We start from the raw sequence: 17447 nt of genomic DNA, 5'->3' as shown, positions 1-17447 counted from the left end.
CCGTACTGGTCTTGCCACCTTTCATTCAGGTCATTTACACACTGCCACCATATAATACTGATAGAATACTATGACCAGGGCTCTTCCAACTCAGATATATTTCAATGGCTCCCTTATTCCCTCAGGATAATGTCTAAGGTTCCTTGACACGGCTAAGAGAGCTTTAGTATCTGCTCACTCTTGCACACTCTCCTAAGGCACATTCAATTCCACTAGTAGCGCCCATTAAATCACTCAGCTTCCTGTAGCAGTCTGGACCTCCAGGCGTCATTTGACTTCAGCTTTGACCAGAGACCTTGCCATTCCTCCTTCAGTTTCATCTTAGATGCTACTTCTTCCTTGAGTCTCTTAACATCCATCATTCAAAAAATTGGGTCAAGTGTCCTCATGGTGCCACAATTTACTTCTTTCATAGCGCTTTTCATACTGTAATTGTTCATTGCTTATATTCTCCAGGACATGGTAACCTCCCTGGGGTCCACGTCTCATTCATCACTGCATTTCTAGTGCCTAGTGCCACAGTTGAAGGAGCACTGTTATCAGTTTTACATACTTTTGATAAAATTGAAATTCTTTACTCTTCAGCCAAACTGCTCCGGAAATATCTTCAAACCATCACATTTTTACTGCTGTTTCCATTTTTGGGGGATTTCTTTACAAAAATTTCACTTTATCAGAATTTTTCACTCTTTCATGTCAAAATATCTGTTTTAATATTTTATTATAAACCTATTTTATATCACTTCTATGACTAGAAATAGTATTTTAACACTAAAAGTGAACTCCAAAGACTGTAGGTTATATTTTTCTTAAAGATTAGCAATGAACAATTCCAGAACATGTTTCTTACAAAAACATTGGTGATATCAATCATTTTAGAAACAGCAAATCAGGCATTACCTGTGCCAATCATTGGTTTAGTGTTTTTTAAACTAACGTATCCTTCACAGTCTTCCTATGAATTGGATATTATTTTCCCTTCTTTAAGATAAGCAATCTGAATGAAGGAACTTTCCCATGAATACATTCCTAGTAGGTAGCACACCCAGGGTCAAGCCAGGAATCTTGGTTCCATTACCAACACTGTTGGTCATCTGAAATCCTTGTATGGTAATGACAACAACGTTTGTATTTAGTCCTTAAGAAATGGTCTTATACTGAACCTGGGGAAATTAAAGCAACCCTAGTTTAGATGTGGTTTCCCAGGCGGTACAGTGGTAAAGAATCTGCCTACAAATGCAAGAGACACTGGTTAGATCCCTGGATCAGAAGATCCCCTGGAGTAGGAACTGGCAACGCACTTCAGTATTCTTGCCTAGAAAATTCCATGGACAAAGGAGCCTGGCAGGCTGCAGTCCAAGGGTCAAAAGAGTCAGACACAACTGAGCACACACACACACACAGAGGTTAGATGTGCATTTGCTCACAAAAAGTTTCAAGGTGCCCAAAAAGAACAGGTAATAATATCACAGTCTGATGTTTATTATTTTAATTGTTCATTCCTAACTATCCTGTTTCTCCACAATTATTCACTCTGTGACCTACACTGCTGCCTTCCTTTTGCCTCCTTCACCCCACTGCTGCCACGCGGGGCAGCTAGACAGGTCACCACTGCCCGTCTCTGAGCCTTTGCTCACACTCTTTCCTCTGCTCTGAACACCTTTCTTCCTGCTCTGGAGCAACTCCTTCAGCTCTTGTCTTCCTTGTTCACTCAACATCTCCTCTAGGAAGTAGTTTCTGCTTCCTTGGGGAGGCAGTTATCAGTGCCTTCTCTTGTGTAAGCAGCTTTTTGTAGGAAAGAGCTATCTGCAGGAGGTCCCCTTTGTCCTGTCACTTTATCAAAGCTATATTTTAACTAACCTCTGGCCCAAGCACAACTTTCACATCTTTTGATCACACAACACTCTGCCTAACCTGCTGGCTCTTTTCTAAGTTCAAGAAATAGAAATGAAGAATAATTAAGAGATGGCCAGATCTTTCCTCTAGTTTTCCCTTCAGTAATCTTGAGAGCAAACTCTGTGAGAGAACATCTAAAGAAAGATCACAAGGAGTCAAGAAGTCTGCAGGCAATTGGAGATGTCAACAAATATGACTCCCTATCACAATGACTGGGCTTCCGTGGTGGTGCAGTTGTAAGAAATCTGCCTGCAGACGTAAGAGACATGGGTTCAATCCCTGGAGTCAGGAAGATTCCCCTGCAGTAGAAAATGGCAACCCACTCCAGTATTCTTGCCTCGAGAATTCCATGGACAGAGGAGCCTAGCAGGCTACAGTTCATGAGGTTATAAAGAGTCAGACACGACTGAGCATGCACCCACATCACAACGATTAACTTTTTCCCTTTAAAAACTTCCAGGGCCAAGCAGAATCTTCAGAGTAGGCTATGGAACAGAAGTCAGCCTTCTCCCCAGATGCCAGCCTTCTGCTTAAAGCAACCTTTCCATTCCTACCAGGACTTGTCTCTTAAGTATTGACTTTCTGAGTTCAGCAGCACTTGGACTTTCCTCTGCATGCTTTACCATTACATGCTTTTATGTTTAACACATAATATAGTGGACTTCCTTCATCCCTGTGGCCAACAGCATCTCACACAGCATATCTGTCACAGCCACTCTTCAAAACACTTTGGTTTTCCAAGTATCACTACAGAAATCAATGGTAAAGAATATAGTATAATAAATCCAACCACTGAAAAGAATCATCTTAAAACCTTATGCACTGGAGAAGTATTTGTCCACATAATTTCTTTTGTTGTCTATCTCCCAGTAGTATGGTAACCTAGCAACTGACTGATAAGGACTGTTCTTCTTGCACTGGAATACAAAGAGTAAGAAAACTAAGAAACTATCATGTAAGCATTTATTGATCTTGGTTTCTTTCATTAGGAAGAAAGAAAAGACTTAATATAGGCAGAAGAGATCTCCTATAAGAGGAAATTATAGGTTTTGTCCCAAAAAGCAGACCCTGCTCTGGAGGAATGAGAGTGGTCCCTTCTGTGCGCTCCTGCCATTTGGCAACGACCTCTGAGCTAGCAAGCCTCCAGGCACAACAACTACTCCTTATTAAACCTGCTCCTCAAGAGCCACTTCCGTGACTGTTTGTAGTATCCACGTACTTTCCATGCCCAGTATAGTGAGTTCCCATTTATACCTCATCTAAGTTTCCTACCTATCCTGATCTCACCTTTCAACCTTAAACATAACCTTTCCGTCCTCTCCATTTCCAGCTGGTATCTCCCCTGATATACCCTACTCATTTTATCCCTTTTTTCTCTATTTTGAACAACTTTCATCATCTCATTCAACTTCTAGCCTTAAGCATATTTTAAACATTATTAAAAAATTCCTTTTAATTTCTTGTTAGCACTGCTGTTCCAGTACTCACACCTCTCCTGCAGAGAAATAAACTTTTAAAATGATCTGTAACAAGCAAGACTGTAGTAGTGTGAGCCCTGAGGAGTCTACTATCTGCTGCTGCTGCTAAGTCGCTTCAGTCGTGTCCGACTCTGTGCGATCCCATAGACGGCAGCCCACCAGGCTCCGCAGTCCCTGGGATTCTCCAGGCAAGGATACTGGAGTGGGGTGCCATTTCCTTCTCCAGTGCATGAAAGGGAAAAGCGGAAGTCATCCTGTTTACTCCTGACGAAAACACTCCTCTATTGGAGAATTTAATAAGTTGTTACAGCTAACAGCAGTGAGAAAAACACAAGGGGTAAAATGACATACCAAAGGGAAGTCACAAAGTTTCAAATCAGATCAAAAGGGAAAGGGGATAAAACCATTTCTGGTTTCATTAGCACGTAAATGGTAGGGATACTAGCCTACTACAAGAAAAGACAAAAGCCACAAGAGTGAGAAAGGTGAGTCTTTTCTGTACACAAAGAAAAAAGGAAGGTTCATCAACATTTGAGAAGACCTCAGGTAAACTTTCTTTATAAAAAGACAAAGAAAGCATCTTTGAAAAGTTCTTCTGGAATATATGCTGAGTTCAAAGGGAGATCTTTAAGATGAGGCTCTGGTGATAAAAAGACGCAAGGGTATTTATAACTTACTTAGTGTATGCTAATAGAGGGAGAAGGGAGAGGTGAGCAGGGGAAAAAAGTCAAGGAAGAGCATTCAGTCTGTCTTCTCTCCCACTCAGCAGGTGATAGAACCAGGCTTCCACAGGAAGGGAGGTGTGGTGAGAAGGGAGACCAGAGGCAAAATTATCAATAGCAGGAAGAAGAAAATGTTTAGTCTCAGACATGAGGGCATTCTTATGTAAAAATATGGATTTACATAATGCCTTATTTAAGAAATTGAATAAGTGTTAACAGGGATTTTGTGATGTAATGTAGATCTTTTGGGCTTCCCTGGTGGTTCAGATGGTAAAGAATCTGCCTGCAATTAACCCTGAGTTGGGAAGATACCCTGGAGAAGGGCATGGCAATTCACTCCAACATTCTTGCCTGGAGAATCTCCATGAGCAGACAAGCCCGGTGGGCTACAGTTCATGGGGTCACAAAGAGTTGGACACCACTGCGTGACTAAGCACACACATAGATTTTAAGCTATTTTATTTCACTATTGTATGTAATATAAAAGTTTATACTTATCCTTGATCCTAGGTAAGTGTCTGAAGAACAGAACTGCATTTCTTTTTTTAAAAATTTATTTGTATTTTTTTGGCCATGCAACGCAGCTTGTGGGATCTGACTCGGGGCCCCTGGCAGTGAATGTGCAGAGTCCTAACCACTGGACTATCAAAATTGGTAAATTTGAACAGTACATTTAGTGATACTATAAATTATTCTCCAGGTCATGTTTTAAACTTTTCCTTAAATCATTTTAAATTTATTTGGCTACTTGTTCTTTCTTTTAGAAGAACTGTTAACTCCTATAAGACCAAGGTCTATCACATAGCTCCCAGCTGATAGGGCCCAAGTTTCTAGGTTCCAAGTCCAGTGTTTTTTTCCATGATACTACTATGCTGCTGTAGATGTTACATCCGTCATCTTGATCTGCATGGTCCAGTATGGTAGGCACATGTGGCTGTGTAGCACTTGAAATGTATTTAGTTAGAATTGGGGTGTGCTGTTAAGTGTAAAATATACACTGGGTTTCTGAGACTTAGTATTAAAAAAAAGCATTAATTATCTCTAATAAATTTTATATTGATTACATATTAAAATGATAATATTTAAGATGTGTATTAGGCTAGGAACCTGAATGATTAAAGGCTTACTCTTTCTTTTTAGACATTTTTTTTTTAAATGTTGCTCCTAGTCTACTATCAGGGGCGTATAAATCCCTTCTGATCCTCAGCTGCCTCTGCCTTAGCTTTTAAGCACCACAGAAAGGCCATCCTAAGTGTGGCTCTATAGAGAACCTTCCTCCTGGAAGCAAGAGAAGTTGTTTCTGGGCTCTAAGCCCTAGCTGAAAGTTACCTCTAATTTTCTGGTACTTGATAATTATACAAGAGTGTTGACACTGAGGCAAAAAAAAGGCATTTCGAACCACAAGTGTGCCAAGACAGCCAAGATCTCTGCATTCTAGTGAGGAGAGAATGGAAAACATAGTTTGCGTGGGTGACTACCAATTAGCGAGGGAATTAAACTGAAGTGTCTGTGTCCACTGGAAATGGCAGGTCAGAGAACGTCCCTCTGAAACGGTGACATCACAGAGCTTGAAGAATAAGAAAGAGTTAATTATGCATAAGGCAGAAGAATTTTCTAAGCCCTCTGAGGAAACAGCAAGTGCAAAAGCAAGGTGGCAGAGTCTAGCCTGTTTGTTGAGCAGAAAAGTCCTCCCTGCCACCAGTCCTTTGTTAAATGCCGTCAGAGAATCACGCTCCTTTCCTCTTGGGCACTTCTCTTGGGTTATAACACATTCATTAGTCTTATGTGTTGGCTACCGTTTGCCACTCCCAATAAATTCTAGCAGATATTAATATTCGATTTCCTAATGTGTGCCTGGCACTGGGGGTGTAACAGTGAGCAAAACTCAGTCCCTGCATATACTCACGTGTGTGTGCAGGAGGGGGGCAAACAGACAGTGAAGTCAGGGTAGTGAAAATAGGAGTGCTGTGCTTATTGTTCACCAGTGCATCCTCAGGACCAGGAAGGATTTGTTGAATGAATGCTGCTAAGAAAAACTGCAGCAAACAAACTATATGGAATAGATTCTAAAAATATCCTGGGCATAGAAACACATCTGTGGACAAAGACAAGGAAATATACCAAAGTTATTAAAAAACGGTTGTCCTTGTTTATGTTTTATACAATAAGCATGTATTTTTGTACATATTTAAAGCATTTATTCGATTCAATGAAACACACAAACTTAGTGAACGGGGTATCAGCTCTAATTAATGAGCTTTAAGGGAAAACCAGGTGAACATCATTTACAGTTCATTTCCAGGATACTCATTTTTCATTAGGTTTGGCTACCAATGTGTTTTCAGTTGCTCTGGTAAGCCTCATGCAAAGCAAGCTTCCTAGTCCCACACTGCGCACCACTGGGTTGGTGACTTCCACAAAGCATATACCGGGGTACACTTCTCCCGGCTCCCCCCGGCGGGACACAACCATCCCTCCCCAACCGCCCAGGGAACACGAGGCAAACCCTTCCCCTAGCAACATCCCCAGACACTTGAGCAAGCCCTCCCCACCAGCACCAGGGCCCTGCACCTGTCCTCACCAGGCTCTGTCCTGTAAACACCCTACAAGCTCTTGCCAGGGAACCAGCCTGGCCCTGGTCAACCCAGGCCGAGCCCACCATCGCGCAGCTCTCAGTGACCCCCAACAAGCAAGCCTTCTCCTTAGGTCCCCGCTCAGCTAGACCCGGGAAACACCCAACTCCGCCCTCTACCCCAACTCCGCAGGACCCCCGGTGACCCAGCTCCGTGTCACCGCCCCGCGCCACCAAGCAAAGACCCCCGCCCCCGGTTCTGGCCTGCCCGCGCCCGACGCACTCCAGTTCGCCGCCTGGGCGCACGCTGTCTCCAGGCTCCTACCGGAGAATATGGGTAACGGGAGCACTAGGGCCGCCAAAAGCATCCCGACGCAGCACCAAGGGACGAGGGGACTCTCGGGGCGAGCAGGAGGTGCCTGGCGAGGCGCGCAAGACGCTGTCATTTTCGGGACGATCAGTGGCAAACCGCAGACCTACGCGGGACAGACCTTTCCGAGTTGAGTTACCGCGCGCAACAATCCGCGGATTCACCGAGTCCAGGGCGGTCACGGAGGTGGGCGTGGCCTGAACGCGGCCCGGCCGACCAATGGGCGGGCTGCAAGGCGGGGCCTCGGGCGGGGGCGGTCCTTAGGCCGGGAGGGGCGGGGTGTGGCCCCCGCCCAGGTCTAACCTGGGAGCGCCCCGGCCGCTTTGCACCTCCTGCTCAGACCCCGCCTGGACATCACTTCTCCGTCTGCAGACCTAAAGGAGAACCTCAGCGGCTCGCGGGAAATGTTCACCACCTCTTCGCGAACACACTGTCACTGCCCTACTTAGGAAGGATGGGAAGGAATCAAGGGCAGGCGCGGTCATCATCGACCCTTTTCCAGAACGCGGGACTAAATAAAAAGAATCGAGCGTCTCCACCTGAAAACAGTCTGTGGATCCCTGTGGGGCAGACACTAATCAGGACTTCATTTTGGACCTGGGGCCCTCCAGACTGTCCTGACACCTAGGCCCTTGCTCAGGCTTTGGCACTAGTCAGGCATAATTCAGGACAATAGCTGAGGTTTCCGTGGTTGACTGTCTGCTGCTGAAGCCTCTAGTGGCCCGATAGATTTCAGAATTAGGAAAGGTATGGCCATTGCTCTCCTAACTGCTAGTCAATTAGTTTCCCCTCTGCTCCCAGGAAGGATTCCTGGGAAGGTAAATTATTTACACGGACCATTAGCATAAGAGACCTCAACTCTATGGGGCCTCTGTCCTTGAGCAACTAAGTTTTATTGAAGGTGAAATTTACATGCATGAAAAAGGTAAGGACAAAGATTCTGGAGAAGACTCTTGAGAGTTCCTTGGACTGCAAGGAGATCAAACCAGTCAATCCTAAACGAAATCCATCCTGAATATTCATTACAAGGACTTATGCTGAAGCTTCAATACTGTGGCCACCTGATAGGATAGCCTACTCAAGGAAAAGGCCCTCATGCTGGAAAAGACTGAGGGCAGGAGGAGAAGCCGATGACAGAGGATGAGATGGTTGGATGACATCACCGACTCAATGGACAGGAGTTTGAGCAAACTCTGGGAGATAGTGAAGGACACGGAAACCTGGCATGCTGCAGTCCATGGAGTTGCAAAGAGTCGGACGTGACTGCGTAACTGAACAACAACAAGGATTAGATGAGGTATTTTGGATGGAACACTTATGAACAGGATTGGGGTCACCCAAAGACTAACAATAGCATGTGTTTCCTTTTGCTTCCATTTGTTCTTTTTATTTAATGCTTTCCCTGAGAATTGGTAGAATTTTCTTTTGTGCTCTGTAGCTTCTAGGAGTGGGCATCTATCTTTGGTGTTTTTGGCTTGCAGCTGCATCATTCTAATCTCTGCCTCTCTGGTCACAAAAATGTCTCCCTGATTGTCTTTGTCTTTACTTGTATTTTCTTCTTCTTACAAGGATGTCAGTCCTATTTGATTGGAGGTCACCATAATGACCTCATCTTAATTTGATTACATCTGGTAGACACCCTAATTCCAAATAAGGTAACACTTTTAGGTCCTGGCTATAAGGGACCCTATTTGACACACAGGAGTTCACATTGCAATCTCTCAAATTCCTATTTTTCCCATGTGTCAAATAGATTCACCCAATCCCAACATCCTCCAAAGTTTTCACTCTTTACAGCATCAACTCGAAGGCCCAAGTTTTACTTAAATGTCTTCTAAATAAGTTATGAATGAGACTCAGTTTCTGGTCCATCCCTGGGCAAAATTCCTAGTCATAAGTGACTCTGTGAACCAGAAAACAAGTAATGTGCTTACAAAGTACAATGTTAATGCAGACATAGGATAGAAATTACCATTCATAAATGGAGAAAGAGATAAGAAAGAGATCACAAGTCTTAAACAAATTCAAAACCCATCAAGAGAAATCTCATTAGATTCTAGGAACGGAGAACACTCCTCTGTGAAAGTAATGCTCCATGTCAGCCCCCATGTGGGCAGACTCAGCTTTATGAATCACCAGGGAGGTGAGACTGTTTTCTCAGCTGGAAGAGGCCCTGTTGGCCCCACCTATGCATGCAGGGCGCGCTATCTTTGGAGACGTTCCTCCTTTACGTGTATGATGCCTGCTCCTTTCAGTCCTAGCTGGAAGCATTTCTGCTAGAATAACCTTCTCAAAAACTTTGTGCCCTAATACATGCCAGCTCTTAGTCTTCTGTGTACATCACACATCTTCCCTGGATAATAGCATCTCTACTTCTGGCTTAGGCTGAGATGATTGGATCTCGACTCACATACCTAATCTTGTAAGCAAAGGACTGTCCAGCCTCACTATGGGCTTGATTGGTGAGTATAGTATGTGGATAGGCTGATTCATTTCAAATCATCTCACATTGGTTCCTTTTTGTTTGACAGTTCATTCTTCAATTTCCATCGCTTTGAATGTATTTTAGTTCAAGAAGCAAGAAGAAATCAGATGGCTCTTTCATAGTTGGGTTGGGAATCTTCTGAACTAAATATCCAAGTTCATCTTGGATATTTTGTGTGGTAGTTAATTTTGTGTCAACTTGCCTAGACAGTAGTACTCAGATGCTTGGTGAAATTATCAGTTAGATGTTTGTGTGAAGGCATCTTAAAGATAAGATATATACAGTTATATAACCACCCTATTATCAAGATGTAGAATATTTTCATCATCACAAATGTTCCTTCATGCCTTTTGAAATCACTCCCTATTCCATAATTACATTACTATTTTTTTAGGGTGAAAGTTTGAGTTCAATGAAAAATGAACATTTGAAAGAAAACAGTAACTTTTAACTTTATTCTTCAGAAAAATGGTATTTTTAAAGCTAAAGTAAACATATAAATAGTACCTAAAGTGAAATTAACCTTAAGTGTTCTGATTGATGTCTTTTAATCACATATATATACCCATATAACTACTACCTAGAACTAAAGAGAGCAAATTTCCAGCACAACATAAGATTTCCTTTTGTCTCTTCCCATTCTGTACCACACCTTATCTCCATAGGCAACCACCCTTATGGTCAGGTTTTCCACATTTTTAAATTTATATCAATAATAAATTGATTAACCTAGTGAGTGTGTTTGATTTTTTTGTTTAGCCTGAGAGCTGTGAGATTTTCCGAAATTGCTGTCAATAGCTGTACTTCATTTTGGTTTCTAAATTAGTGAATATTAATCCATTGCATGAAAATGCTACAAATGCTTTGTCCAGTCTCCGAATGTTCATGGGAAAAATTTGTATTTTTGCCATTTATGAATAAAGCTGTCGTGAACCATTCTGTATGTGTCTTTTTATGGACATGCACTCCTGATCCTCTGGTGAGGGAGGTTAAGGAAGACAAATTGCCAGTACAAAATAAATGAGTCAGGAGCATGAAATATTCAATGTAAAGAATATAATCTGTTGGGAGCCGCCATAGGCATTACTGACAAAATGGAGGCACGGCCCCAACCCCCTCTCCTCATCCCTCAGGCACGGTCCTGGGATGAAGGAGTTAGGTCTTGTGATTCTGACTTGTCCTTTCCTTCCTCCGGTTGAGTTGGCTGGAAAGAATGTTATAATCCATAAAGTTAACTATTGACATTTGTTCAAGGATCTTTACAAAGAATGCTCCAGGATGAGCACATAGGCTGTAGCTTGAGACCATGGGAAACATTGTTATCTGAAACCTGCCTCTAAGGGGAATGTTTATGGCAAAACAAGTTCCCTGAGTTTAGGGGTTAGGATAATTAAGAATAGGTAGAAGCTAAAAGTTTAAGGTATGTTGTAGTGTTGGCATATTTTACTATAGCTTATGGAAACTAGGTATTTTAGAGATACTAATAGCTAAAAGCCTTTTTAGGAGATGATGAGCTTAAGTTACTAGGGGATAGCAGGATTTAAAGAGATAAGAAATAAACTGAGGAATGTAATATACAGCCCAGAGACAAACTTGAGTTACAATGTTATCACAAGGACACTTAAGAGGGAACTCTGAAAGACAACAATGATTTATGGAGACAGTAAATATGGGTGAGGGGAAACTGAAGATGTCATACCTCTGACCTAATGCTTTTGTAAAAGTATAAAAGAAAACCTGATGCTTAAAATAAACATGTAGCCCAGTGCTTTGAGCGAGAGACTGCATCATTTTCTCTACCGAGATGCAGTCCAAATGAATGAGAGGCTGCATCATTCGCCGACCCCGTTCATCCCTTCAGGGCGATTCCCTGGCTGCCAGAGCTGGACTCCGGCAATAATCAATAATTATGTTACTTTTAAAATGTTGATAGATGGCAATTAGACTTATTGTGGTGATTATTTTGAAATAAACAGAAACATGGAATCCCTACACTGGGTAACAGGAAGTAACAGTGTTCTTGGCCAGTTGTACATAAAACAACAAGCACATTGAAAAAGAGATGTGATTTGTGGTTATCAAGGCTAGGGCTGGGGATGGGGGAATTGGATGAAGGCAGTCAAAAGCTAACAACTTCCAGGTGTGAGATAAATTAGAACCAAGGATGTAGCATACAATGTGGTAAATATGATTAATATTACTGTATCTTATGTATGAAAGTTAGAACAGTAAGTGTTCTCATCACAAAAAAATATTTTTCTATCTTTAATTTTGTATTTATATGAGATGATCTGAAAGTGAAAGTCACTCAGTCATGTCCAACTCTTTGTGACCCCATGGACTAGACAGTCCAGGAATTCTCCAGGCCAGACTACTGGAGTGGGTAACCTTTCCCTTCTCCAGGGGATCTTCCCAGCCCAGGGATCGAACCCAGGTCTCCCTCATTGCAGGTGGATTCTTTACCAGCTGAGCCACAAGGGAAGCCCAAGAAGACTGGAGTGGGTAGCCTATCCCTTTGCCAGTGGATCTTCCCAACCCAGGAATCGAACCGGGCTCTCCTGCATTGCAGGCGAAATCTTTACCAACTGAGCTATCAGGGAAGCCCATATAAGATGATAGATATTCACGAATCTTGTCATCATTTCAAGATATATATAAATTAAATCGTTATGCTCTATATATGAGATCTAGAAAGATGGTACCAACGATCCTACATGCAGGACAGCAAAGGAAACACAGATGTAAAGAACAGATGTTTGGACTCAGTGGGAGAAGAGGGTGGGATGACTTGAGAGAACAGCACTGAAATATATACATTACCATACGTAAAATAGATAACCAGTGTGAGTTTGATGTATGAAGCAAGACACCCAAAGCCAGTGCTCTATGACAACTTGGAGGGATAGGGTGGGGAGGGAGGTGGGAGGGGAGCTCAGGATGGAGGGGACACATGTATACCTATGGCTGATTCATACTGATATATGGCAAAAACCATCACAATACTGTAAAGTAATTATTCTTAGATTAAAAGAAATAAATTTTTAAAACAAAACAGAAAATAATTATGCTCTGCACACTTGAAACTTATGCAGTGCTGCATGTCAATTGTATGTCAAAAGAGCTGGAAAAAATCATAACCATAAAATACCCATACATAAGTAGCATATAAAGACAAAGAATTCACTATAACTTGTGTACTTGGTATTAAGATCTAATGTAATTTTTAAAAAATCTCCTCACTTCCCTAGGCATGTGAAAATACAGATGATTCAAAGGCTGGGAAACACTTTACCTATTCTCTAGAAATGTTTTAATAAAAATTAATATTTTATGTTACTTTGAAGCCAGTCCACACCTAGTCCCACATAAAGTTGTACACGGACATAACAGGTGTTGAACACAATAGCTTATTGTGAAACTACCAACAGAATTCATTTATGGATATTGTAAAACATTGAACTTTGATATTTATTAAATGGCACTAATTAACTAGCTGCATTGTAAGGCACTTAAATTCGAAGTCATGTTTGCTAACTGCAAATGAAATAGATTTTAAATCTCAAACAGTGCCACTGGAGTATTTGTGTGAATGTATCATCAGAAAATCTAACATGTTTTTGCTGATCAATATTGTTCTCACCTTGTGGTTTTCCTGTGCTCATGGGCAAGGTAAGTTGAAACAGGTATGAACACTCACCCTTCCTTCTACTTCGTTTCTACTTTCATGTGTGTATTTTTGATTGAATCAACTGGTAGAAATCGTCTGCAGGATGTGATAACCATAAAGAATGCCTTAATGAAAAAATGATCACATATTCACCTGAGGGGAAAATAAGATAAATTATCTTCTACATCCTCTGAGTACCACAGTATGCAGAGCCACTGAATATTGATTTGTCAGGTCATGTGAATATGCTCATGAAAATGTGAACAGAAAATATGTCACAGAAAGGCTAGAGTATAACTCCAAAATGTTTAGGGGATTCTTATTTGTAATACAAGAAATTTGGAGAACAATGTATATCTTCATAATCTTACATGTGGTGTTGATTTTGCAGATTCAGACTTCATCAAATACTAAATTTTAAGTATGTTCAGTTGACTGTATTTCAATTATACCTTAGTAAAGCTACTAAAAGTCATTAACATCACTGCCAAATCAATGTTTTAACAAAATTAGCTACATGTAACAGGCATATCTCTTTTAACAAAATCCAGAGTATATTCTTTATTCCTGCTGCAATGCCAAAACTTTAAAATTGTTTTCAGAGAGCACTAGAAATTGTGAAATTTTTTAAAAAAAATTTAAATCATTTCTATCTTGAAATTTATAAGTTCTTCATTATGATGCTTTTCTTCTGTTGGTTTTTTTTTTTTTAATAATCCAGTCCTCTTCTTTCTTTCTTGTAAATATATCTTCTAATGAGTTTTATGACACCTCATTAAACACTAGGTGTGACTATAATATGCATTGCTGTGCATTATTGATTTCATAATATGTTGCATGTTGGGTTTTGCATATTATTCAAATCAGTTTGTCAATTTTCCTCATAAACAATGTTTACAACACAACAAAGCTTCCTGTCCAGGCCTAAGGGTACCAATTAAAAGCACCTTAGGTCCCAGGTCACCTATAAGAATGGCTCCATCACCAGAGTGCTTGCTGAAGGGCAGACAGATGTGTTACTCAGTTTATCCTTGGTTCTCAGGTATATGGGAGATGGTCTATTAATCAGTTAGAGGAAACATTAAAGGCATATTTCTAAGTAAGAGAGATAGCAGAGGAGAAGGAGTATGCAAGCATGAAAGAGAAATTTGGAACTTTGACAAATCCTTGCCTGATATTCCAGTTGAAAACTAGTCTTCTCGTTAACAAGTGAACTCTTTCTAAAAGTAGCCTTAGAGACAAATGTTCTGAATATTTGTGAATAGTTATTTTTCATAATAGATAAGTGCTTCACAATTGTAGATTTCTTATAAGAACTACTTCCTCATTCGACAGAAATAGAAAGTCATATCTTTTTCTTAATTGAAACTCAAAATTACAGAAATAGATTCATCATCTGTTGTTCACGACACATTCTCATCATGAAATCACACTTGTTAATGACATATGCTGAAAACTGCAAAATCTAAGGGTAAAGAATCATTATTCCAAATCTCCAACAGTGTTGGAAACATACACTAGAATGTTAACCAAAAGGAATGAGATTAAATTAGTAGTTTATTCCCAATATGGAAGCCACAGTGAAGGAAAAAAATCTAACATTACAGTATGTTACAGCATTAGAGTATCCTGCATGCAACTGTACACTTACATTTACCAGTGTACTGTGTATTTTCATGATATCAATTGGCATGTTTTCATTTCACCTTGAATAGCTCTTTTCAGGTTTCTAGTAAGGCAAGTCTAGAGTTATTCAGTTCCCTCAGTATTTGTTGGTCTGGAGAAGTCTTTATCTTCAATTCATTTCTGAATGGCAGTATTCTTGGTTGGCAGTTTTCTCTTTCAGCACTTGGAATATATCATCCCACTTTCTCCTGGCTTGTTAGGATTCTGCTTTGAAATATGCTTAGAGACATATGAGTGTTCCTTTGTAAGTTTCAAGCTTTTTTGTTCTGTTTTGATGTTTTTGTTTTTTTTCTTCATGCTGCCTTTAAGACTTCTCTGTTTTTCTTTAATTTTTGAAGCTTCATTATAGTATGTGTTGTAGATGCGCTTTAATGTTGATTTTGTTTAGTCACATATAAACTTAATGAACTTTGATATCCAAATCACACCCCTGATTTGGGAAGTTCTCAGTCATTACTTCTTTAAATTAGCTTTCACCCTCATCTCCCCTTTTCTCCTTCTGAAAACTCAATACTTCACAAGTTAGTTCTGTTGATGCTGCTCCATAGATCATATAGACTTTTTTCATTCTCTTTTTGTTGTTTATTTTTATTGTTGTTGTTTTATCTTCTTTTTATTCTCCTCTGACTGGATAACTTCAATATGTCATCTATCTCACAGATTCTTTCTTCTGCTTGTTTCATTCTGTGGTTGATGCTCTCTAAAGCATTTTCATTTCATCATCCTTGGGGTTTTTATATGATTTGTTTATTTTTATTAAACTGCTCATTTTGTTCATTTATTGTTTTCCTGCTTACTGTCTTACTGTATTTTCTTGTAGCAGATGGAGTTTTTTAAAACAGCTGTTTTGAAATCTTCATTGGGTAAATCAAAGGTCTCTAATCTTTGGGTGGAAATGTGCATGCATGCATGCTAAGTCACTTCAGTTCAGTTCAGTTCAGTTCATTTCAGTCGCTTAGTCATGTCTGACTCTTTGCGACCCCATGAGCTGCAGCACACCAGGCCTCCCTGTCCGACACCAACTTCCAGAGCCCACCCAAACTCATGTCCATTGAGTCGGTAATGCCATCCAACCATCTCATCCTCTGTCGTCCCCTTCTCCTCCTGCCTTCAATCTTTCCCAGCATCAGGGTCTTTTCCAATGAGTCAACTCTTCGCATCAGGTGGCCAAAGTATTGGAGTTTCAGCTTCAACATCAGTCCTTCCAGTGAACACCCAGAACTGATCTCCTTTAGGGTGGACTGGTTGGATTTCCTTGCAGTCCAAGGGACTCTCAAGAGTCTTCTCCAACACTACAGTTCAAAAGCATCAATTCTTTGGCGCTCAGCTTTCTTTATAGTACAACTTTCACATCCATACATGACTACTGGAAAAACCATAGCCTTGACTAGACGGACCTTTGTTGGCAAAGTAATGTCTCTGCTTTTTAATATGCTGTGTAGTTTGGTCATAGCGTTCCTTCCAAGGAACAAGCATCTTTTAATTTCATGGCGGCAGTCACCATCTGCTGTGATTTTGGAGCCCAAAAAATAAAGTCTATCACTGTTTCCATAGTTTCCCCATCTATTTGCCATGAAGTGATGGGACCAGATGCCATGATCTTAGTTTTCTGAATGTCGAGCTTTAAGCCAACTTTTTCACTCTCCTCTTTCACTTTCAAGAGACTCTTTAGTTCTTCTTCGCTTTCTGCCATAAGAGTGGTATCATCTGCATATCTGAGGTTATTGATATTTTCCCCGGCAATCTTGATTCCAGCTTGTGCTTCCTCCAGCCCAGCGTTTCTCATGATGTACTCTGCATATAAGTTAAATAAGCAGGGTGACAATATACAGCCTTGACATACTCTTTCCCAATTTGGAACCAGTCTGTTGTTCCATGTCCATTACTAACTGTTGCTTATTGACCTGCATACAGGGTGCTCAGGAGGCAGGTCAGGTGGTCTTGTATTCCCACCTCTTTAAGAATTTTCCACAGTTTGTTGTGATCCACAGAGTCAAAGGCTTTGGCATAGTCAACCTTTCTAGAGACTCTCAAAAGTATCTCAGATCTTCTATGGGGCACCTTCTGACACTTATCCCTCTTTTCCCAGAATTTCTGTGCTTTTTACTCCTTGTCTATATCCTGCAATGTGAAAGAAAGGGTGCTGACAGCCTATCTTTTGTTTCCCCAAAAGTAGCGCTGCACCTTAAACTTGTGTTCTCCTCCTGTCCCACAGATTTGAGCCAGATTTTTGTGCATACTCACTGGTGATCTGTCAAAGCTTGCTCTTGCCTCCAATGCCAGTTGTACCCACAGGGAGCTGGGTATAAGGTGGGTAGGTTTGTGAGTGAGGCAGACAGAGCTTCTGTGAAAAACTGGACTTTCACAGAAGGACTTAGCTACATGCTTGATTTTCTAAGATAGTGTTTAGAGGGGCTCTTGGACTGTGGCTGAGAGGGTGAAAGCTGGTTCATGAGCCACTGTAGGCACCACAGTCAGGACAGAGGTCTGACTGCCTTTACCTCATGCATGTATGGGCGAGACTCTTTCTGGGTCCCTTGGCATACATAGGGGGTTGAGTCAGACACCTCC

The 17447-nt window shown here is 41.0% G+C and overlaps 2 protein-coding genes across 11 annotated transcripts in view; one reads left to right on the top strand and one right to left on the bottom strand.

Annotated features, from left to right (window-relative positions):
* Positions 1–17447, bottom strand: part of LOC145507858 (membrane cofactor protein-like) — a 102430-nt gene that overhangs the window by 45187 nt on the left and 39796 nt on the right. For 2 of the 9 annotated variants that reach the window (XM_081495307.1, XM_081495306.1), the window contains exon 1: positions 6994–7187. The exons of 6 other annotated variants lie outside the window; for them this stretch is intronic. In XM_081495307.1, coding sequence (XP_081351433.1) covers positions 6994–7114 — 121 coding nt within the window. In that variant the 5' untranslated portion in view covers positions 7115–7187. Of the gene's footprint in view, positions 1–6993; positions 7188–13163; positions 13344–17447 lie in introns of those variants that run through there. One more of the 9 variants, XM_081495308.1, reaches the window with a different exon arrangement.
* Positions 7288–17447, top strand: part of LOC145507859 (complement factor H-related protein 2-like) — a 41519-nt gene continuing 31359 nt past the window's right edge. The window contains exon 1 of one of the 2 annotated variants that reach the window (XM_081495317.1): positions 7288–8335. Coding sequence is in view for 1 of the 2 variants with exons in the window: in XM_081495320.1 (XP_081351446.1) it covers positions 13135–13192 (58 nt within the window). In the remaining variant the exon portion in view is untranslated. Of the gene's footprint in view, positions 8336–13134; positions 13193–17447 lie in introns of those variants that run through there. The other variant, XM_081495320.1, reaches the window with a different exon arrangement.

This window comes from Giraffa tippelskirchi, chromosome 5 (assembly GCF_054371585.1).
Source record: "Giraffa tippelskirchi isolate mGirTip1 chromosome 5, T2T-mGirTip1v1.2.pri, whole genome shotgun sequence".
Lineage (NCBI taxonomy): Eukaryota > Metazoa > Chordata > Mammalia > Artiodactyla > Giraffidae > Giraffa > Giraffa tippelskirchi.
Note: the sequence above shows the minus strand (reverse complement) of the source record. Positions and strands in the feature narration are given on the sequence as shown.